Source organism: Schistocerca serialis, chromosome 1, assembly GCF_023864345.2.
Source record: "Schistocerca serialis cubense isolate TAMUIC-IGC-003099 chromosome 1, iqSchSeri2.2, whole genome shotgun sequence".
Lineage (NCBI taxonomy): Eukaryota > Metazoa > Arthropoda > Insecta > Orthoptera > Acrididae > Schistocerca > Schistocerca serialis.
Genome location: NC_064638.1, coordinates 743,741,718 through 743,767,028, shown reverse-complemented (window position 1 = coordinate 743,767,028; position 25,311 = coordinate 743,741,718). Strand labels below are relative to the sequence as shown.

Genomic DNA, 25,311 nt, shown 5'->3' with positions numbered 1-25,311 from the left:
TTCTTCCGATGAATCTCCCCCCCCCCCCCCCCCCCCCCCACACACAATTTCATGAATTTCTACGTACGCATACTCCTAGGTATTTTATTGAAGTAACTGCTTCCAGCGATTGTTCAGCAACTGTGCCGTCATACAATAAAGGGTCTATGTATTCGCAATAAGTTACAGGGTGACCACACTTTATACAACATGTGAACATCACTAAAGATATTCGGGTTTACTTTATGACATGTTTGATATGCCTGCCATCACTGGCTACGATGTGGCGCAGGCGAACAAGTGTCGGGTGATAGACAGTGTCGATGTCCTCCTAAATGGCTTTTTCAGCTCAGCAATGGTTTTGGGGTTATTGATGTGTACAACTAGTCTTTAATACGGCCCCACAAAAAGAAGTCTCAAGTTTTTACAGCCGGAGAACACGTCAGCCAATCGAGGCCCATGCCAGTGGCCTGTAGGTAGCCCAGAGCCAGAATGCAGGTCCCAAACCTGCTCCTCCAGGATACTGAACACTCTCCTGCTTTGATGAGAGTCAAGCTCTGACTTGAATGAACCACATCTTGTCACATACCATTCAGGAGTCACTGTGCCATCAAGGAATATCGCACTGATTATTTGCTGACTGGACACTGGATACCACACAATCACCATTGAGAGTGAAAAGACCTCTATAACAAAATGCAGATTCTCAGTCCCCCACATGCGCCAATTTTGCTTATTGACAAATCCACACAAATGAAAGTGGGCTTCATCACTAAACCAAATCATACATCACATACTAATTCTGATCCTGCTCTGCTGCCAACCATGCAATTTGAACATCCCAACACAAACTGTTCAGAAGTTATGACGATTTTATTTCATATATATCAATAATTGTCACCTTTTACATTTGTTCACGTCGAGGGTCAACCGACACTCCCTACACTAAGTGTCAATCCTCTGTACTACTTCCTGCATTTCGCTAGAATTTTCCGTGGTTGTAACTTCTCTGCATGCAGTAGTATCACCTGTGAAAAGCCTCATGGAACTTCTGATGTCATCTACTAAGGCCATTTATGAATATTGTAGAAGGTAATGGTAGTGTAACCCTCCCCACCAGAAGTTACTTTTACATCTGAAGATAACTCTCCATTCGGAATAAGACACTGTATTCTGTTTGCTAGAAACTCTTCAATCCAATCACACAGTTGGTCTTCTGGTCTGTGCACACACATTTTGTTCATTATGCAGCAGTGCGTAACTGTATTGTATGCCTTCCAGAATGAAAGTAACATAGCATCTACCTGGGTGTCTGTGTTTATCTACTGCTCTCCCTGTCTTGTGGATGAAAATAGTGAGATGGGTTTTACACGACTTAACAGAATCCACGTTGGGTTCTAAACTGGAAAATTTTTTGCCTCCAGAAATGTCATAAAATGTAAGCATAAAACATGTTCCAAGTTCTATAAATAACCAACTTCGGAGGTAGATACTTACAGGTTTGGGCTTCTATTCGAAGATCCTACTATAAAACGGGAATGGCGTGAGAATTGTATCAGTATCCCATCAAGTTCATTTTAGTTACTTCTCTACGCTACAGTCACTTATTTCATTATGAGCCATTTTGTCATTCGTGCAACAATTTGAAGGAGCCACTACAGTGATCTTCCAGTTTGAAACTTTTCGGAAAAAGATCTTTAGTACTTTGGCCTTTTCTCTGTCATCTTCTGTTTCAATGGTGTTATGGTCACTAAGTGTCTGGAAAGATGGCTTTGATCTGTTTACTGATTTAACGTAAGACCACAACTTCTGAGGATTTTCTGTCATGTCAGTAGACAGAATTTAATATCAAATTCATTGAACATTTACTGTTTACCTTGCTTCACACAAATTTAAGCTTCATTTTACTTCTGTTTGTCTGCAAGGCTTGTCTTTACTCTCGTAGCAGTTTTCTAATATGGCTGTACAACCATGGTAGGTCTTTCTTTATCCCTCAGAGCTTTCTCGGCACATAACAGTCTAAAGTATGCTACTAATCTCCAACTTTGTCCATTAATACTGAAGTTTGTTAGTGCTGAATATGAAATCTTTGTGTTGCCCACTCAGGTAACAAGAAATCTGTTTCCTGTCATTCTTGGTAAGCAGAAATATCGTCCGGCCTTTCTTTTTATTCCCATTTACAGCCTTATCCAGTGATGCTGGAACAACATTAAGATATCCGATTCCCTGTTCTACAACGTGTCGAAAAGTTTGGGTCCGTTCGTCACCAGCGGGTCTAAGGTATCGCCGCAAATCTGTACTCTGGTTATCTGTTGAAGATAATTTTTTGATAAAACACTTAGAACAGTTTCAAATGATTCTGTCCCCACTACTTGTCTTCATCACTTAAGTCACCCTGACTGTAGCTGACAAATTAAAATCTCAACCTGGAACTTTAACATGACCACGAAATTTATTCAAAATGTTCATGTCTCCCCTCAACTGCTCTGGCACTGCTCCTGCTGGAGGGTCTACAAAAGCATCTCATGAGCAAGTTTGATTCGCCTTTAACACTTGTCTTCAACCCATCTGTGTTAAGACTCCCCAGATTTCATCATATTTAAGGCTCAACAACATGCCTTTACCACAGTATTCAACCTATCTTTGAAATATACAATCCAATTGAAATTTAAAATTTCACTGCTACTGATGTTAAGTTCTAGCCAGCTTTTAGAGTCTAGAGCTATGTGGACACCCTTACTGTTTGTACGCGAGATTAGTTCCAGCACCTTTCCATACACACTCCTGCAGTTAACTAATAATATATTAACTGTTTCTCTAATCTAACATGACAAACGCTACTTTATCTAGACTCAAAAGACATCTTATCTAGCTTGTGGAGGAATTTATTTATCCTGACACACACACACACACACACACACACACACACACACACACACACACACTACCTTATCTTCTTCCTGACCTATTAAGGGGAAACTTTTAATTCTCTACTTGGTAACAGAGGTCGAGAAATTTGCATCCAATACTGTCTCACCCCTCACGAACCATGGACCTCACTGTTGGAAAGGTAGCTTGCGTGCCTCAGCAAGACAGGTAGCTGTACCATATGTGCATCCACAACAGGGAGGGTATCTGTAAAGAAGCCAGACAAATCTTGCTCCTGAATTGTGTGGAAGTTACCTGGAGGCAGATTATGTAAGACAAATTTTGGAACCACGTTTTAAATTTTAAGACTTTTCTAGGGGCTGAACTGCACTCTGACCACAATTTACTGGTTATCAACTGTGGAGTAAAACTGAAGAAATTGCAAAAGAAAGAAAGAAGAAGAACAATAAAGAAGATAAAATCACCACCGCTGCCGCCAAAAACAACACTAATCACAGAACTGTCTTAGCCTCTGGTTTAGAAATTTCACCTGCTCCAAACCAGATGACAATCAGTTCTGAGAATGATGCTACAAAACTATAGTTCTGCTTCCATACTGCAGGTGGGTCTAGCTGTCTTTCATCTTGTCAGCCAGACACCTGTAGGAACCAAGAATAGGCAGCCGAACCCAGACGCAAGTGTCATTCAAGCCTACATAACCACAATTAGCAGCCAAGTGTACCTAGTGCGCTTAACTGCTGCTGGCAGAGCGGCCTCCACATTTCTGATGAGAGCCCCTTGCAGGCAAACTGAGTGGAAAGTGGGTTTCTTTCCCAACCTGCTCAATATTTTACTGAGGGCACTCCATCACCTGCCTAATATTGGAGCTCTCAATGACAACCAATCACACACACTGTGCTTGTCCGGGCCACTGTCCCAACAAGTGAGGTGTTCTGTGCTAACTCTGGCAGACTTTCAGCAGCACACAATACCTGAGCCCCATTTTTAAGAAATATGGCACACTGTGTGGCCAGTACCCTTTGACCCCAAGATTCGTGCCCCTGCCACCATTCGCCTATCACCTTCAGGTGTCAACTGGCCAGGACGTGAGAATCAGAAGATGCAGTAGAAGCAGGTATGCCCAGTGATGCTACTGACTCCATATGTGCCAAGGCATTTATCTCAGATGCCCCAACATCACCTGACTCCACAGCAGCAGCCTGAAGCATGTGAACTGTGGCCAACTTGGCTTCCAGCTGTTTACAGACAGTGTCCAATTCCCCCTGCATCCATACACAACACAGTCCACAACCCACTTTGATCAATTATTGTCTGAAGCATATGTAACCCTAACCCAGCAAATTGAAATAACACAAACTATCGTAAAATATGCTAACTCTTACAGCAAAAATATCTAGTACTAAAACAGCTGAATAATGTGGTACTGTTCACTTCTACTCAGATGTAAGTAAAAATACCACTAAACTAAACAATGTATACAATCTGTGCGCAATTGATAAGCTGCCGCTGCTGACTCCACTTTCATAGAAGGCTAGAACTCTACTGAATTTTTGCGATTACAAATGTGCAACGTGGTATTCTGTTCGTATATGCTTCTCGATTAACACAGTGACTTCTCTTTTTTGAAAGAATTAGGCTCGTCTCCGAGCTGAAAGAATTAGGCTCGTCTCCGAGCTGAAAGAATCAGGCTCGTCTCCGAGCTGAAAGAATTAGGCTCGTCTCCGAGCTGAAAGAATCAGGCTCGTCTCCGAGCTGAAAGAATCAGGCTCGTCTCCGAGCTGAAAGAATCAGGCTCGTCTCCGAGCTGAAAGAATCAGGCTCGTCTCCGAGCTGAAAGAATCAGGCTCGTCTCCGAGCTGAAAGAATCAGGCTCGTCTCCGAGCTGAAAGAATCAGGCTCGTCTCCGAGCTGAAAGAATCAGGCTCGTCTCCGAGCTGAAAGAATCAGGCTCGTCTCCGAGCTGAAAGAATCAGGCTCGTCTCCGAGCTGAAAGAATCAGGCTCGTCTCCGAGCTGAAAGAATCAGGCTCGTCTCCGAGCTGAAAGAATCAGGCTCGTCTCCGAGCTGAAAGAATCAGGCTCGTCTCCGAGCTGAAAGAATCAGGCTCGTCTCCGAGCTGAAAGAATCAGGCTCGTCTCCGAGCTGAAAGAATCAGGCTCGTCTCCGAGCTGAAAGAATCAGGCTCGTCTCCGAGCTGAAAGAATCAGGCTCGTCTCCGAGCTGAAAGAATCAGGCTCGTCTCCGAGCTGAAAGAATCAGGCTCGTCTCCGAGCTGAAAGAATTAGGCTCGTCTCCGAGCTGAAAGAATTATGCTCGTCTCCGAGCTGAAAGAATTATGCTCGTCTCCGAGCTGAAAGAATTATGCTCGTCTCCGAGCTGAAAGAATTATGCTCGTCTCCGAGCTGAAAGAATTATGCTCGTCTCCGAGCTGAAAGAATTATGCTTGTCTCATAATGTTTACTTTGTACTATGGTGTAGCTTAAAATTTTTTAAAGTGGTGAACAGTGTTTACTTCAAACTTTCATGAACTACATTTGACAGTTTCAGTTGCAAGAGCTACATTTGCACACTGATTACTTTATGATTACAGTCACATCCTTGTAAAACAGTAACTGTGCTATAGTAGACCACTCACTGAATTCTTGAGTCTTTAGCTGAGGTTCAAATTTATGATGCACTTCGAACAATCATATGCAATGCAAATAACAACAACATCCAACTGCGAGAAACAAATATAAATCTGTTGTGTTAATAGTAAATCTGTAAGACTTACCTTCCCTACCATTTCTGCAACAGAATAAACTTTCAAAAACTTTTGTTTTATGACCCAGAAAAATTACAAGTCTCAATTACAGTACAATTTGTGTATAAAAGTTTATATGATGTAAGGATTTCTTCATCAATAATATCACTAATGACCATTGTAGCAAATTGTGCCATGTCTGAGCATTATAGAATACCTCAATATCTAAACAATCTTAATATTTAATTAAGAGAATCACTACTTTAGACAGGTATTCTTACATTAATTTATAACTTTAGCCACTCTTCACAGAGAAAATTTCTTTTGGTCTGTATCAAGGCTGAATTTTATTTGTAGGTGGAATAGTACATATAAGAAGCACATACTGGTTTAGTATAAATTATGGTACAACAATTGTAACAAATCAAAACATTCAGAAACTACAATGCAACTGTAGATGATGTCTGCAGTAAGTGCTCTTCAACTAAGAAATCTTGCTGGTGGTGGTGGTGTCATTCTTAATGTTCACTGAGCTCTAGTGTAATTTATGCTGTGGAAGTGATTTGGGTAGTTTTGCCATATTACTATGATATGGAATAATGAACAGTAAGGCAGTACTTTCAACAAATTCTCAAAATAAAGACACCACCACCCTACTTTACTAAAAATTCTTATTACCACTGTTTTTAGTACTTTGATTACCTCTAGCTATTCCCCACATCAGAGATTTTAGTCAGACTTTCCAACCAACTGTTCATAAAACGTAACTTTAAAATGCAGTCCGCTAAGGCAATTAAGAGATAAGGTACATTGAGAGTTAGTAGATAAGTCCAAGATATTTCAGAAACAAGGCATTCCAACTGCTGCCTCATCGTGCCTGTGCACCAAATGCTGCGTAATGTGGAGATCCACATTGTACTGGAATTCAAATGTTTGCCCTCTGAAGGCCATTATTGCAGGCTTGAATTCAGTGATTGCCTGTGGGAACCAAGTAATAACCAACGAGATTTTTTTTTCACAAACAGTCTTTGGCCCAATTACCCCTCATTTACCACAGACAATACTTCGTACATGTGAAAGGCCCATTACTGTGCATCAGATAACACTCAATTTCAAATCCAATGATCCACTTACATTTGGGCTGCAACTTTGACTGGATAAATACAAAGTACACATTTGCTTACAGAGAGAGTGAATTCCACACTGTTCTATTTTTTCTCAGAGCCTATTCTGTCAGAATCCACATCAACCCATGTGAATTCAAATGGATGGAGCAATGATTCACTATGAACTTGCTGTACAGAGCAACTTAACTGAATGGTGCCTATGTCGGGCATGGTGTGTGGCAATCCCCTTTAGTGACCAGGGAGGTCTCCTGATTTTAATCCCAAATATTTCTTTTGAAGTAGCTTGTATGGGAACTCTCAATGTTTCAGTTGTCATCAGTCCTTCATACAGCCACCATCACCACTGACTTATTTCCTGACAGAATAATTTTCACTCTCTTTTAAGTTTACCTTAGATCCCAAAGGAGAAGATTCCTCTCAACAGATAACTATGAAACTGCAGAATATTTGTATACATATGATCAGCATTCTGAAACATTTATTGCCACCAACAGAAGCTATTCTGAACTATGATGTTAACTGTACAAAGAGCATAAATTAATGCAAATACTATTAGTGTTTCTCAATGTAATGAACTGTGCTTACTGCTGTGGTTATAATCACAATAAACTCTGTATTTACATGTCTCAAGTAAGAGTGAAGGACAGTAAGGTAAAAATCAAGTTGTTTACACTCTTACTGGAATTGGGGAGGTTCAAACTCCGAACAATACTACTAATGGTTATTGATTACAGGAAGCAATTGATGGAATTTATGAGGTGTGTAATACGATCTAACTCCCCATCTTTTAATGTTTGCACATTGCATGTATTACCATGGATTTTCTATATTCTGACCCACAACTTCTTCACTTTTGAAGGGCAGACATACCAACAATTAAAGGGAACAGCCATGGGTACCAGGATGGCCCCCTTGTACGCCAACCTATTCATGGGTCGCTTAGAGGAAGCCTTCTTGGTTACCCAAGCCTGCCAACCAAAAGTTTGGTACAGATTTATTGATGACATCTTCATGATCTGGACTCACAGTGAAGAAGAACTCCAGATTTTCCTCTCCAACCTCAACTCCTTTGGTTCCATCAGATTCACCTGGTCCTACTCCAAATCCCATGCCACTTTCCTTGATGTTGACCTCCACCTGTCCAATGGCCAGCTTCACACGTCCGTCCACATCAAACCCACCAACAAGCAACAGTACCTCCATTATGACAGCTGCCACCCATTCCACATCAAACGGTCCCTTCCCTACAGCCTATGTCTTCGTGGCAAACGAATCTGCTCTAGTCCGGAATCCCTGAACCATTACACCAACAACCTGACAACAGCTTTCGCATCCCACAACTACCCTTCCGACCTGGTAAAGAAACAAATAACCAGAGCCACTTCCTCATCCCCTCAAACCCAGAATCCCCCACAGAAGAACCACAAAAGTGCCCCACTTGTGACAGGATACTTTCCGGGACTGGACCAGACTCTGAATGTGGCTCTCCAGCAGGGATACGACTTCCTCAAATCCTGCCCTGAAATTAGATCCATCCTTCATGAAATCCTCCCCACTCCACCAAGAGCGTCTTTCCGCCGTCCACCTAACCTTCATAACCTGTTAGTTCATCCCTATGAAATCCCCAAACCACCTTCCCTACCCTCTGGCTCCTATCCTTGTAACTGCCCCCGGTGTAAAACCTGTCCCATGCACCCTCCTACCACCACCTACTCCAGTCCTGTAACCCGGAAGGTGTACACGATCAAAGGCAGAGCCACGTGTGAAAGCACCCACGTGATTTACCAACTGCCTACACTGTGATGCATTCTATGTGGGAATGACCAGCAACAAACTGTCGATTCGCATAAATGGACACAGGCAGACAGTGTTTGTTGGTAATGAGGATCACCCTGTGGCTAAACATGCCTTGGTGCACGGCCAGCACATCTTGGCACAGTGTTACACCGTCCGGGCTATCTGGATACTTCCCACCAACACCAACCTATCCGAACTCCGGAGATGGGAACTTGCTCTTCAATATATCCTCTCTTCCCGTTACCCACCAGGCCTCAATCTCCGCTAATTTCAAGTTGCTGCCACTCACACCTCACCTGTCATTCAACATCATCTTTGCCTCTGCACTTCCGCCTCGACTGACATCTCTGCCCAAACTCTTTGTCTTTAAATATGTCTGCTTGTGTCTGTATATGTGTGGATGGATATGTGCGTGTGTGCGCGAGTGTATACCCGTCCTTTTTTCCCCCCTAAGGTAAGTCTTTCCGCTCCCGGGATTGGAATGACTCCTTACCCTCTCCCTTAAAACCCACTTCCTTTCATCTTTCCCTCTCCTTCCCTCTTTCCTGATGAGGCAACAGTTTGTTGCGAAAGCTTGAATTTTGTGTGTATGTTTGTGTGTCTATCGACGTGCCAGTGCTTTCGTTTGGTAAGTCACATCATCTTTGTTTTTAGATATATTTTTCCCATGTGGAATGTTTCCCTCTATTAATTCATATATATATATAATGGAAGGAATATATAAATATATATATATATATTATTGTCTTGTTAGAATGGTTAGTTGCAGAGCTATATTCAATGCTCTTATGCACACTGTTTTGTACATGTTAAACAACGGAAAGTTCAGGTTGGAACGTCAACAGTGTTACAATTAAAGGATATGTTGCTTCTCACCAAAAAGATGACTGCAGTCTTAAGAATTAAACTGAAAGAGATCGAAGGAGAAATTCTGGAATTTACTTTTCATAAAGAATTGTTTCCAGTTGTTACACTGAACCTTTTAGTCACAGCCTTCTTTGGAAAAGAGAAACATGTACCCATCGCAACAAGCAAGCACACCTCACACAACACAGCTGCCATTTCCAGCCAGACTGCAACAGAAGCTTGTTGAACAGGACCTACAATCCGAAGTGAGGCAGGTGAAGGGAGAGTGGGAGGGATAGCAGGGTACAGGTGGCGAAGACTAAATGGCGCTACTTGGGCAGAGCATGTAGGGGCTGTAGGAAGAATAACTCTTATCTGTGCATTTCAGAAAGGCCTCTAACTGTGGTAACCTATTTCCCCCACACCCTCCACCCAACTGTTTCTGTCCCATCCTAACAATTTGCCTTTTCTACCTAATTGTGCACTGCTCTGCCAGTGTATCCACTGGTTTTTTTCCTCTTCTTTGCTCCTCATAGTCTTCCCACCTCTCCTCCCCCCCCCCCCTCCCCCCTACAGCCTCCTAGCAATGCACCTGTCAGTCCTGTCCTGGCACTTGCAGACTCTGCATGTTCCACCTGGCTGTGCTAATTCCTCTTCCCTCACCTGCATCCTGTTATTCCTACCCCTTCCCCACACCACTCAGGATTGTTGCTCCTATTCAATGCGTTTCTATTGCCTTGGCGGAGGAAGCGGTCATGTGAACATTTTTCTGAAGAAGGTTTTGGCCAAAGGCTTATTTGTAACAATCCTTACACTGTGCCTGTCTGCAATTCAATGTGTTGTCTTTACGGTGAGTAGGGACCCATCTTTTTCGTAATACTGTTGTTTCGTAAATGTTATGTCTTTGGTTATAAGCAATAGCCATTATCAGAATTCTGAAAGAATATATGAGGCATGTTTTTTAAGTACCATCTTGCCACACCACGGCCACAGTGCTGCGGTCGGCGTTCTGCACATGCGCACTGGGTACCTACATCTGTTGTCTACGCACTGACAATTACAGTCTGATTCTTCCTTGTTTACGTTGTGTACTGAGTGTTTAAGATGCCTCCGATAATCGTGAGTCCCGCCGACTGTGAAGTACGGACTGTTATAAATTTTCTTAGTGCTAAAGGCCTAAAAGCAATCGATATTCATCATGAGATCTGTGTAGTTTACAGAGAAAACATTATGAGTCATGGAATGGTAAGAAAGTGGGTGAGAGCATTTAAAGATGGCCGCACAAATGTGCATGATGAACAACAGAGTGGGCGTCCTTCGGTCGTTAATGAAAGTTTGGTGCAAGAAGTGGGCAATAAGATGCGAGAAAACACGACACCTTCTTGCGGGATGACTTTCCTAATGTTTCTCATGGTGTTTTGTATGGCATTGTTACCGAGCACTTTAATTACCGAAAATTGTGTGCACGTTGGCAACCGAAAATGTTGATGGATGTGCACAAAACCAAACATTTAGACAGTGCATTGACTTTCCTTGAGCAGTACCGCAATGACGGTGATGATTTCTTAAGCCAAATTGTTACGGGCCGGGCGATGAAACGTGGGTGGCATACGTCACACCAGAATCAAAGCAACAGTCAATGGCATGGCGGCATTTAGATTCACCCAGGAAAGTGATGTTTAAGCAAACAAGTTGTGCCCAGAAAATCATGTGCACAGTTTTTTGGGACCGAAAAGGAGTATTGCTTGTGGAATTTCTGCCTCGAAATGAGACAATCAATGCAGCAGCTTACTCTAAGACATTCCACAATCCACGCCGTTCAATCCAGAACGAAAGACGTGGCAAGTTGAGCAAGGGCCTCGTTTTGCTGCAAGATAATGCCTGACCGCTTGTGGCGAATCAGACTAAAGATCTCATAACATCTTTTCGATGAGAAACTCTTACATTATCCTCCGTACAGCTCAATCTTGCCCTCAGTGAGTACCATCTGTTGCTGCACTTTAAGGAACACCTGAGCGGTCAGCATCTTCTAGACAATGACGAAGTCAAAACAGTGGTGATGCAGTGGATAACAAATCAGGCAGCAGACTTCTATGAGGAGGGTATTCGAAAACTGGTATAATGTTATGACAAGTGCCTCAATATTGACAGAAATTATGTAGAAAATTAGATTAAGGTACAGGCTTTCGTGTAAAAATAAAATTATTGAGATATCTTAGCACATCCTTTTTTTTTAATTTCAAAACTACTTACTTAAAAAACATGCATTGTAGAAAATTGATGTCTGCTAGCATTATCAGCTTTTCCTGCATAACTGTAAATAAAACTAGTAATGAAGATGCCGCATGAACAATTAATTGTATAGCAGGACCTCAGAGCACACAATGCTCGAATAAAGAAATCAATGGCAATTTTATGGAAATATAAATAATGTTTATAGCAAAGTCGAGAAAGAAAACTAAATAAACAGAGAGATCAAAGGAAAAGTTCTGTGAAGTAACTCTTTGTAAACACTTGTTTCCAGTTGCGTAACAACACTGTAACTATATATGTTTGAGCACTGCCTTCCACAGCTGTTACCGTCTTCAGTAATACTTTGCAGGGTATGTGACTATGTGGTCATGCTGTCTTGTATATCAATGTTTTGCCTACTGTTACAAGTGGCCTTCATCAGTGTGGTGAAGTCACTCTTGTGCCATTGTCATATTCACATATTATGAAGTCCAATTTCATCCTGATCATAATGTCTGTCTGTCAAGAACAATACTGAATTCTATCAATAGATTAGCTGACCAGACAAGGTGATCTGGACTGACATCCATTATCAGTAGTACTTTATATTTTAATTCCTGTTGGTTAGTACAGTGAACAAGGTAAAGCCGTAATGGTGACGTAGTATTTAACTCTCATGGTTCCATGTGACGCCAAGAGAAAACAATGCCCAACATAATCTGCACTGTTACATTTATTGCCACAATTTATGGGAGAGCCTCTGAATTCTGCCAGTCTGTACACCAGCTATTCTGACAGACAACACAATAGAAACCTTTATTAACACCTTGCCATCCAGCGACACCAGTGGTGTCGTGCATGAAATAGCGGTCAATAGCCGGCGAAACCACAGTGTTGTCGCGTGCATAATATCGCTCACCGGCTGGCAACACCACAGTGGTGTCGTGAGCATAGTATCATGCAGTGGCCAGTTACAGCACTTCAGTATCTTTTTCATTCTGTTCGTGTTTTGTTTAGGTGACAATAAGTTACACATGACAACAAGTTTTTTGTTTTTAAAAGTACTTGTGCACTTTCATCACGGCAGACGAAAGAGACGATACGATTATTTACGATGAATTCGCAGACATCTTGTCTGACATTTCGGACGACTTGGCCAATTGGGAAGAAGACATTGGATATCAAAAAACTGAAAGTGAAGCAGAATCGTCAGAAGATAGTGAAATACATCCAAGAAGAATTCGGCAAACTCTACGTTTGCCAACTGATTCGGATGAATCAGACGAAGAAGACAGACTGATTTACTGAGGACCAACAAAAAAATTTGGAGTATCTCAGGGTCCACACATATTTCCCAAAGATACATAGAGCGTCATGGGTATCGTAGAATTATATAATGGGAATGATCTATTTGAATATATTAAGGCGAAACCATGAAAACCAGTCAAAATTGCAAAAGAAGGAAACTGGATAAAAAAAGCCAAATTTGATGACATTACGGTACCCGAACTTAGAAAATGGTTTGGGCTTGCTATCCTCATGGGAATTGTGGAAAAAGCAAGGATCGATGATTACTGGTCAACAAATACATTGATACACACACCGGTATTTCGCAAAACGATGTCCCACAACCGATTCAGACAAATGTTATCATTTTTACATTTTTCCAACAATAACAACAAACCAGATAATGCTGACCAGCTTTTCAATGTGCAATTCGTAATTGATTATTTTTCCAAAAAGTTTAAAGGAACATTTAATCTAAGCCATGGCGTGGAAAGTTAAATTTTAAAGTTTACAATTCGAAAACTACGGAATATGGCATACTCATTCAGATTCTGAGAGACTCGAGTACGGGATACATTTTCTCATTCAAGACATATAGCAGCGCTGGACAACCTTAAGCAAAAACAGTGATGGAACTTCTTATGGAAGTGGCCACCTCTACGTGGATAATTATTATAACAGTGTAGAACTTGAAGAGAAGTTACTTGAAAAGAAAACTCAAGTTTGTGGAACGATATGGCAAAACAGAGGATTTCTGGAAAAATTGAAGCGAACAAAAGTCCATGTGTTTGAAGCTTGTCATCAACTAAAAGGACACAAGTGGCCAGCAACAAGCCAAGTAATCTGAATTATTGCTGCCAGCGCCAAGCGAATTAATTTGTACGAGACCTGTGGACGGCAAAGTGTTAATTGCCTTGATTCATGTTGTTACCGTATTTACCCGGGTATAAGATGACCCTGATTATATACAACCCCCCCCCCCCCCCTTTTTCAAGACGCTCCTTAAGAAAAATTTATTCGTAACGTATTCCAACTAATCAAAATTTTACTGACAAAGTATCTCTCTGCAAACTTAACAATGCATATAATCTAAATTTATGTCATTTTTGTTTGTCTACATGGTTTACATTAATTTGCAATAATAACACAGCTGTGAGATTTGTAACTTTGTTGCCAGAAGTATTAGGTTGTTTCTTCTGACTAAACTGCAATTTCTGAGGTTGTGGTTACCGTGGGGCCTGAGAACACAGCTGTTTTTATCCGAATAAGTATCCGATTTCGCTTCTGTACTGACATGAGAATGTCACTATGTCTCTTGCTTCCAAACACACTTTCTGCCTACCGCTCTCTCACTAGCTATGAAGAACGAGCAAGTGATACAGACCCAATCGTTCCAGTTATATGACAACATTGTAGTCATAAACATGGAAGTAAGTCACTGACCCCCATCTAGACTTTAGCATCTCCTGTTGACATTTATGTTACTGTCGAGTACTGGCCCTATTTTGAAGTCAGCTTGATTCCGAGTTCAGGCCTACTTCAGTTTAAACATGGTAGATGTTCATACAGAGCCAAAGCATGCAATATACTTTCGCATTGTTGGCTGTACTACAAAATTTCTGCCTGCTGAACACTCCCCTCCACGCACTTATAGTTCTCAGCCAAGCTGGGTCACTGTCCCCTATCAAACTTTCTGTAGTGCTGTGCCTGAGCAACACTGAAGGCAATATCTTATAGGGTGCAGGTTGTATATACAAACAGCAACTAATACTTAAATAGAAGATTACTATTTAGTCCAATTATCAAACTTTCACTTGTCTCGCAATCTAGTGACAATTAGTGTTATACAGTTTATTTCGTTAGTTAGACATTTCATTCTGGATTCAATTGCCTTCCCAGTTCATCTGAATGTCATCTTGTTCTAGAGCTGATTACAAGCCTGTAACAATTGTATTTAACATGTAAGCCAATCTAATTTCTAATAACGAAATAAAATATTGACTTGGGTTCTGCCTCAAGTAATGGTTTTTGAAGGATAAGATTCTTGCCTTTGCATGCTACCTTTACTTAAAAAGCAATATAAATATATGTAGATGGTCTTCATACATGTATGAGAACATTTATTTGAATCCTCTTCAAATACAACAAATGGGTGTATCTGACACAATTTAAAGTTCACTTCATAAAGTTGTCAACTTTTAAGCGGAGCGTTCTATTTTTGTAGTTGCTAGTTCATTATTTCTCATATATCCCTGGCACTAACGCAGTCTCCATGCTCCAATACGGTCAATACTGTATCAAGCACTTTGGCATATTGGGAAATCTCAAGCCTATTCGAATACAAGTATTGTTTGGTATGCCAAGCCCTTTGGGACGGTTCAAAACAAATTTGTATGAATCCTCAATAACCAAAGCTTCATCTGCAAATGTAAGACAATCCCTATATTTATCTACTGAACTGTGTAAAAATGTTGGCCTCAGCAACAATAGTTTACTCTCTGGGTATAGGATGATCCCATATTTTTCGAATGACGAATTTGGAAAAAACCTTATCTTATGATCGGGTAAGCATGGTACTATGAATAAAATACCAAAAATATGTTATTTCAAAAACTGGTTATTTTTAGCGGTTTTGAGAAGTCAGGTTGAACTGGCATAGAAAATAACCGGTATAACCGGTTGTTTCAGCGGTAAGCGCCTTTCCTACAACATTGTAGCATGGAAAAACCTGAAGTACACAATACAGATTCCCATGGTTGGCAAAATGTCATAATTTGCTGCCGGTTCACGACTCCCCTTCCCACACTCACCAGTCCCCCTTCCAACCCTCCTGTACTCCTGTGTCTGACCAACTATGAAACACGGACTATCTCCTAGGGTGCAAGTCATATGAAAAAACAGCAACTAACACACAAACAGAAGCTCGTAATGACGATTCAGTCCAATTCTCTAACTTGGGCTCATCGCACCATTAACTCGGGTATGTTGATACTATCTCCACGACAGGTCTTGCCACTGTCATTTATTTTCCCAAAAGAAATTTGTCAGTTTAACATGATTTATTTTGATTGTTAGACAATTTTTGATAAATTTCCCTTCTTGTTTCATCTGAATTTCAGGATCATCATTACAGTCTCTCATAATCAAATAAAATGCTGATCTGGGTTCCAAACCAAGTAGTGTTTTTTGAAGGACAACATTTCCACTTTTGAATGTTACCTTTAGTTAAGCAAGCGGCATTTTGTACACAGTATGAACTTTCACTGCGAACCTGTTCAAATACACCCAGTGTTTGTCAGATGACAGAATTTGGTGTTATTTCCTTGTGTGTGTCACAAAATTGTCATATTTCAAGCATAGCAATTGATACTGTAGTGGCTGGTTCATACTTTTTCACATATCCCTTGCCCTAGTGCCCCGCGAGTCAAATGCCACGCGACTGTTTGAGCACCTCGATACTGTATCGAGTGCTTCGGGTCATCAGGAAATCTTGTGTCTTTTCAAAGGCAATTACCATTTGCTCAGCACTGCCCTTATGAATTCTACAAAATAAACCTGCACATGACCTCAGTAGCCAAAGCTACTTAAGATGACCCCGACACACACTATTAATCAATACAAAAATGTTAGCCTTAACAGAAGTCAAACAATGGAATGTAACAATATTATGAATGGATCTGGCTTTAGCTGCCAGAGACACACTCTCTCTCTCTCTCTCTCTCTCTCTCTCTCTCTCTCTCTCTGTGTGTGTGTGTGTGTGTGTGTGTGTGTGTGTGTGTGTGTGTGTGTGCGCGCGCACGTGCTGTGGGGGGTGGATGTGGCAAGCACACGTCATCTGTCCATTTATTTTTGATGAAGGCCTTATTGGTCAAAAGCTTGTTTTGTGACAGTCTGTTGTGCCTATCTGCGACTCAGCATCTCTTTCATAATATTGTTAACCTCAACAGAAAGTTTAATCTGCAAATATAAGAAAACACTGAATGTTTCAAATGATGAACTGTGGAAAAAAATCTCTTCTTATAATCGGTAACTGTAGTAGGCTGCTTCACTATTTCACTTTGCATTCTATTTTCTCCTGAAGATTGCTGTTTATCACATATGCAAGCTAACTTGAGCTGTTTGCTTTTGTTGTACTTATGAACTCACTAAGAGCAGGATGAAACTGCGTTATATAACATATGAATGTTGCACTGGTCAAGCAGTAAATATGCTAACAAGATGGAGTTCAATTTCAAAAAGAGTTCATTGGTCTGAACGAGATAACATCGTCACACGCTTCAAAAAAGTACATTACGACAACTGGCAACTGCAAGTTTTACTGTGAGGAAACTAAGTCTGCAGTACTAGGGAATAAGTGCAGAGCTGCAAGGAACTGTTATTGGTATTTCAAATGTGTGCTTAAGTTATGATATGTTAAAACTAAACTTCTCTGTAGAGTAGCTTATGGCAATAAATAGCATAAGACTGCATATATTTAACCTGACACTGATATACGAGGTCTATTCAAAAAATTCCAAAACATTAATAATTTTGTGCCAACTGTGCGTTGGAGTGAAATGCAGTTAGCATCCCTGCAAGTACCCATGTTTTAACATATAACTGTCAGAAGTTTTATTGTTGCATGTCTGTTAGTTATTGTTCAGTGCCATATTGAGTAGAACATTGTGTCACACAGTTTGCAAATTTTGAGATGGCAAAGTTGTAGGAACAACACGTCTGCAAATTTTCCGTGAAACTCTCACCAAATTATGCACAATGCCTACGGTGATGAGCACTTAAGCCATATTTTGTGTTATGAATGGTTCACACAGTTAAAAAATGGCTGGGTGGAAGAACGATGATCCTCATTGAGGATGTCTTTTAGTGTCTACTAACGGCACTAATGTCGGCATGGTCAGTGAAACTATGCGTGCCAATCTAAGATCGACTGTCCGAGAGATTGCAAAAGAATGTAAAATTTCAGTGGGATAATGTCGTGAAATCCTGACACAGCATCTTGGAATGCATTGTGTTGCCACCAAGTTCGTCGTGCGGCTCATGAGTCAAGACCAGAAAGAAACTTTGAAGACCTTTTGAATCGCGCAAATGAGAATCTTAACTGGTGATGTGACATGGGTCTATGGTTATGAGGCTGAGATGTTTAAAGGACGAAGATGTGCAACAACAGATGAGATAGAACAAAATTTACAGATAGCACTTTGTGCAATTCAGCAAGAGGCATACGAAGACTGCTTCTGGAAGTGGAAACAGTACTGGGAACAGTATATGAATTGTAGATGACAGTATTCTGCAGGATTCTCTCTCGCCGTCCAAATACGCCTTGGAAGGCCCAATGGTAGCAACCGGTCGCCGTGTCATCCTCAGCCCACAGGCGTCATCGCCACTGGATACAGATATGGAGAGCATGTGGTCAGCCCAGCACTCTCCTGGCCGTATATTGGTTTACCTGGCCGTATGTTGGTTCACAAGACCAGAGCCGCTACTTCTCAATCAAGTAGCTCTCCCGTTTGCCTCACAAGGGTTCAGTGCATCCCGATTCTGAAGGATACCATGCACAGTAAGTAGAAGGTAATTTTACAAAAATTTTGTGTACAAAGTTCTTGAATTGATTTCGTAGCTCACCACATTCATAATTACAGTAGCCACAGCTCTAATAACTTTCATTAATAATACCTAGCTAAACACTTGGGGATTTTCTCCTTGTTAGAAGCAACAGTAGCACAATACTTTTTAAAAAATCATGAAGTGATTAATGTAATTTTTTGTAAACTTCATTGGAACTATCCTCTCACTTCAAGAATTTGCAAATAACTATATTAACTCACCTGGCTCTTGCAATTTGTATTGCTTGTCAGCAACTATGTATCAACTCTAAGTTCATTACTTGTCTCTCTCTAAACTTTATTGTAAATCACAAAATGAACTAACAAATGTACCAGCAAGCAAAGGAGAGTTAGATCGGATTACTTGTGTCTACCTTTGAAATAAAATCAATATTCAAAAATTAAAAATGCTGTAACATCAGAAAAAGGAGTAAAAAATGTTAATTCTCATCAAAAGCTTCCCATACCACATCCACACAGACAGACAACTATTTCATATCCTACAAAATCACACAAAATTTACTAACTTACCTGTCAAATATTCTTGCTTCCTTCAGCACATTTCCAAGATTTATATAAGCATCCAGAAAATTTGGGTCAAGTGCCACAGCTTTCTCAAAATGGTGTATAGCCAGCCATATCTCTCCTTGAGCATTGAATACACATCCAAGGTTGCTCCATGCCACAGCAAAGTCTGGTCGAGTCTCTATTGCTTTTAGGTAGCAAGCCTGTAATTGGGTAAGGGTACGAGGGAAGATGGGTGGGGGCAGGAAAAAAAGCTAATCAGCAAGAAGGTGCTTCGCAGGCAGTTGCAAAAAACGCTGCTGCTCGCGCTAGCAAAGCCTTGCTCCCAAGCATTGCGGACCGCTCCCTTCAAGAGTAATAATTATACTCATAAAGGAAGGGAGTAATGGTCATCCTATGACAGCATCATCAAGTGCCACAGCAAAATTAATAAGACAAGTCAAAGTGACAAAGGGCAGTAACACTTGGTTCCACTGTAAAACACAGTATCAGGTAATCCACAGGCGATCAAATTAACAATGTGAATAACCTGATACTGCCGTACGCAGCACGCTGCAGCTATAGCCTAACATGCCCTGGGTGAGAGTACTACAATAGTGCCTCTAACAACACTGAATGCAACCACTAAAATACGAAATTACTTTCAACCAGGACATGTTACATTAGTGACAGAGGATAGGTAATGGAAATTGCAGCAATGGATGTAAGGAATAAACAAATCGCCTAACGCGCGCGGGAGACAAGGCTTGAAACACAAAAGTGTTATTTGCTCCGTAACCTAAAACACACAAGATATGAGCAGCAGAAAATTTTTGTTTTAAATTGAAAAGCCAGTCTCCTCCTAGGAGGTTATGCAAATGGATAAGTTACATAAATAAGCCAGACTTAAAAACGATGTCAGATGCAATTCCTTTTTTAAATTTATTTTTAAAAGGAACAAACCAATAAATAAAGTTCATTTTTGGAAGAAACAAAATTGTACCTTTTCCTGAACTGAAGGAGTGATGATAACATTGTCATAATAAACTCAAAATTTAGAGCTGTCTCCAAAACATCATTCACTATTTAATGGTTTGGTTTCTATCATGAATCAGCTACATACTGCAATTAAACAAAAGCACATTCAGCCAATTTCATAAAGACTCGAGAATTAAAAAAATCAAATGTATCACTTCTGAAAACGGGTAAAAAAACACAAAAGAATCTTTTTTTCATTCTGAGGGGGAATGTGCAGAATAATTAAGGATAACAGCACGCAACTAATTAATTTCCTGCAGCATCGCGGGGAGGTAGGAGACTGGCCCAGTGGTCTACTTTACCTGAGGGGCACCAGCCACTAGGACTACATTTATCACTGAGTTGGCACACCAACAAGCCCGCCCACCATCGAGCGCGCAGTCGACGAGATGAACGCCTCCATCTAACAGAGCCATTCCCAGTCGGGGGAAGAAAGAACAAGAAGCATGTCATTAATCAGCGCACAAAGGCACACGTGACAAGCCTGGGCGGCACCAACAACTAAACTGGAGTTCCTATCATTTATTAATCAATAAACAGAGAACTGACAGGAAAATTAAGAAATTAAGTAAGTATGCATTAAGTTCTGTTATGTATTGTTTCCCTCATATTTCACCTCCCACACAAATGGATTAATGAACTTTGAGCAATGGTATACTTTTCCTTGTTTGATGCACAGAGCACAAAGAAGCTCTATATATACTTAAAAACTTTTAAGACGTAACAATGATTTCAGTCTTTGCTGTAGAGCAATTCAAGCCTCCCATTTGTTAATGCCTATAGAAAGGCATTACGGTTCTATCACTTTATTACTCCTTATACAATAAAATCTTTCTTGGTGACATTGAGTGATGTAGTACTGCCTCCACCCCCCTCCCTACAAAAATAGAAGCTTGCTGTCTGTTCATAATTAAAGACTACAACACTTGCAATAATAGTTTATTAGAGTTCAAATATTACCTCAGAGCAAGCCAAAAATGGAAGAGCCACACAATTTGCTCTCCAATAAGGCTTTGGTGCATTTCTTAAAATGTTCTGTGTTAAAGCATGTCTACTCTGTAAAATATGTAAGCTTATAATGTGATAAACACTAAGCCTTTGAGCTGAAATTTAATCAGCAGTACTACCATGTATTTTAACTGATAACAGTAAACTATTTATGAATTTCAATGACTTTGCAGAGCTTGGTAAAATATGCCGAAAACAAACAACAGACTAATGCTTTGTTCTACTTTTACTTACAGAACTTCCATTTTATGTAACAAGAATCTCCAAAATTACTTTGCCAGTCACTTTGATGAAAGAATTTATTCCTTCACCAGTAAAATCTGCACGAAGATTAACAAATCATTAATGCAATAAGTAAAATTACACATGTTTCTAATACAACTTTCACCAGAAAATTAAAAAAAGAAGTTACAACAAGGTTTGAGCACTCATTGTCTAGTTTTATGCATGACCTATTCCCACATTTCCTACAAAGACTAATTTCCATTTACATGTTGGAATTTATTCACTACTGAATTACGTGTGTGTGTAAAGTCAGAAATGAAAAAGCAAACTAATGTAATAACTGCAATGTAACCAATGATGCCAATTCACAGCAAATCTTAATAGTATTCTATGAAAGCTTCACTACTCAAACAGGTATGTACTTTAATAAACTCCATCCAACCAAACAAGGAAAGCTGTATCAGAAACAGATGATTTTGAATGAATTGAAAACCCCCTGTCTCCAGCACTTTGGTTCCACTCAGCTTTTATGAGTCAATGTGTTTGAATCTTTCAAAGGCTAATTTGCAGTACATGAAAAAATTTCAAACCACTATCGCCTGAAATTGGCTGTAAACCATATGATAAGTCAAGACATTATGCACACATGCTTAATCTGATACATTGCGCAACTCAAGAAAATTGCCTGAAAATATGAAACTTATCAAATGGTTTTACCAACTTGCAAGTAAATATAAATTTTTCATCTGGATCCAGGTAAGATCATACATACAAATGAAACTTTCAACAACTTTTTCCTGTTTGATATCGCCAAGGACTGGAAAATGGAAGGTCACAGCTGCGCGAGTTACCCGTCGAGAATTGCCAAGTATAAAACAGTAACTGTAAACAAAGTAACACTTTTTGACGTAACTCATGTCGTCTCCCTCACGAGTAACTCTTAAATGGAAGCAAAATAATTCAAGAAATATCAGCATCTGTTACAAACCACACTGCTGTTATTTCTTGAAAACTGTGGCGCTGCATTTTGTGAGTCTCCATAGTTGGTACTGGCAAATGCGCTGTCCAATACCACTTATGTTTCCAGCCTTTACTTTAGCATGCTAATGAGAAATTAGCATGGTAAAGTCACTGGGCATTAAGCTGCACATGGAAGCAGGAGAAAGGAAGGAATGCAGATGTAATGTCAAATTCATCATTAGTGCTCCAACAACAAGAAAACACCACCTGGACTCATAGCTGGTGAATGTGACAATACAATCAATAGGAAAAAGCTGTTTTACTCCTATGTGCCCAAAAATCTGGCAACGTGAGGCACTCCATCATATTTTTCTTTTTTTGGAACAAATGTTACTGCAACCTCCTTTTCTTCTAACGTTGTGTGTGATGACACAGTGGATAATCTTTTACCATAAATCTCAGACAAAAAGAAAAATCTTAACCAGGAATATTTACGATTCAATACACTTGGATGCATATCTACTCCTTCACCAGGCAAGCCAACAAATTTTGTGAATTACTTTTAGCAGCCTTTGAAAATTCATACCATTGTGTTAATGACTATTGGTAAAGATAGTTGAATAGGATTTTGGAAAGGAAGGAGCTCACTCAGCTTGCTAAATTGTACACAAAGATGGTTTTTCAGCAAGAATTATAACATTCAATGTTTAAAAGAATACTTAAATGCAGAGGAAGTACTGTCCCCAGTCATTTCCTCTATAATTGCCAAGCTGAGTAAACTTCATGTGATAAGGAAAGGAATGGAAAGGTCAGGTGTAAGACAAAACCTTACCTTAGCTTCATCAAGTCTTCCCAGTGCTTTAAGCAGATTTCCCAGATCACTTCTCACACAATATAAATCCTGTAACAGCAAGTAAATACAACCATGTAATAAACTGTCCCAATCCAATGCCTATTATCATACACAGATCACCACATATTACATTTAATGAAAAACTTTACTACTATTATGTACCTGACTATCCCTCTAACCATTTTTTTTACACTAAACAGAACTGAACTACTCTTTTACAATACAGCACACACTATACAGGGAGGACTAGAAAACTTAACTGCTTTAAACAATACTTTTCTGATTATGAATTTTTGTGCAATATATACATTCCTGGAGAGTAATGAGCTATCACCTACATTACTGATACATTTTGTGTGGAGAAAAACCACAATGCCACATAACCCTTATATGAGATTGGCTGATCTTTGTCTACTGTTGTATGCCTGAATTCTTAACATCAGAAGTTGAATTATAGACATGCATGCCACAGATACTACTGAACAGGTAAGCTTTCAACCAAAACACTCTTTCTGGAGAAAAGAAAAAACAAAAGAAAAAAAAAACCAGACGCACACACACACACACACACACACACACACACAGAGAGAGAGAGAGAAGAAAAACTGTCTCTGGCTGACCTCAGCAGCCGGAGGCAGCGGTAATTGAGTGAGTGAGTGTGTGTGTGTGTGTGTGTGTGTGTGTGTGTGTGTGTGTGTGTGTGTGTGTGTTTTTGTGTTTTCCAAAACCACCTGAACTAGGAATTTCTAGGTTGTTTTGTTAGAATCATTTAGTCCATAAGGTGCTGGGTAGGGGTCTTGGGGGAGAGGGTGGAGGAGTACATGATTCATGGAAGAAACACCCAACACAGCTGAGTTATCTTTATGTGAATAGGATGGACATGAGCTCTGAATTTAGCATATATCATTTTTCATGCTAAATCCTTCAAATTATACACTGTAACCTTGAGGCTGAGTGAATTTTTATAGCTGTTTGTACCACCCTAACTTACTGACTAGTACAAAATATCCCAAAATGAGTGAAGAAAAGTGCAAGCAGCAGTAGTGATCAGGGACCTATGCCCTAACAATCACCAATCTTGCACTTGTTAAATTATCAGCTGTACACACAGCCGATACTAAGCCCAGTGGAGAAGAAACTATAAACGATACTTGATAATGACCACAACGGGTAGAAATATAGTACGTGTATATCAATTTCCTTGTGTGTCTGTAACATTGTGTTGCTTCACTAAGTCAGACAATGTCGGAAATGCTAGTCATGGATTCATGCCAAAAGCAAATGTCTGAGGCACTTAACTGGAAAATAAATTCTTTGATGCATGTCAATGAAATTTATGCTTCTTTTTACATCAAATTTTATTGTAAAATGTGTGTTACTGTCGGGGCTGTTAACCAAGTTGCAAACTTAATTACTCTCTTCCACCGTGCCGTTATATTAGCGCTTCCTAAGTAGAGAACAGACTATATACAACATAAGAAGTTCAAAATATACCTGCAAATACACATGAAAACTGTTTAAAATATGCATGGAAAGTGTTGAGACATACAAGATCATATAACAAAAAAACATAGTAGTTATTGCATGCAATATATCTCCCCGATGAACCTGTACATACCGACTGCGAGGAAAAGTGCCAGCCACGTGAAAAATCAAAACATTTAGAATGTTGATCTCATGATCTGTATACTTTCTGGTAGAGGTTAGGCAGGGTTCTTTTTGAGATTACTTTTTTAAACAAATTCCAAAAAGAAGACTCACACCTTGTTTCAAGTATTGTTTTTTCTTTGCTATCATTGTCGGTAGCAAGCAAATGCGATGCAAGTTAGCTGCCACACAACAATCTATATGCACAGTTCACATGCAGAGTAGCACGCTCAAGAACTCCGTAATATGTTATTCCAAGAACAACATACAAGCAGGATTTTTTTTAATAATGCTGAAATTTAATTAATATTATCAAACTAAACTTTCACTTACAAATTATTTTACATTTTGCTATAATTGTACACACAAACGATCAAATACTGTTGTTAATGTTCAGTTGTAGGATTGTATCTTCGAGCACTCTAAACATTTTTTTATAAGCAGGAAAGAACCGTTCTATATCAACTGAAGTAACTGGGCAGTATTTGAATCCTTGTTCTATGTTGCCACTAATTTTTGACAAAAGTTCACCCATCCCATTAATAAAACTATCAATCTGGGACAAGGAATCGC

The 25,311-nt window shown here is 39.9% G+C and overlaps 1 protein-coding gene across 1 annotated transcript in view; it reads right to left on the bottom strand.

Annotated features, from left to right (window-relative positions):
- LOC126481902 (UDP-N-acetylglucosamine--peptide N-acetylglucosaminyltransferase 110 kDa subunit) overlaps positions 1-25,311 on the bottom strand; it is a 143,861-nt gene that overhangs the window by 67,184 nt on the left and 51,366 nt on the right. The window contains exons 5-6 of the mRNA XM_050105863.1: positions 23,071-23,139; positions 19,035-19,231 (exon numbers count right to left, since the gene is read on the bottom strand). Coding sequence (XP_049961820.1) covers positions 19,035-19,231; positions 23,071-23,139 — 266 coding nt within the window. The remainder of the gene's footprint in view (positions 1-19,034; positions 19,232-23,070; positions 23,140-25,311) is intronic.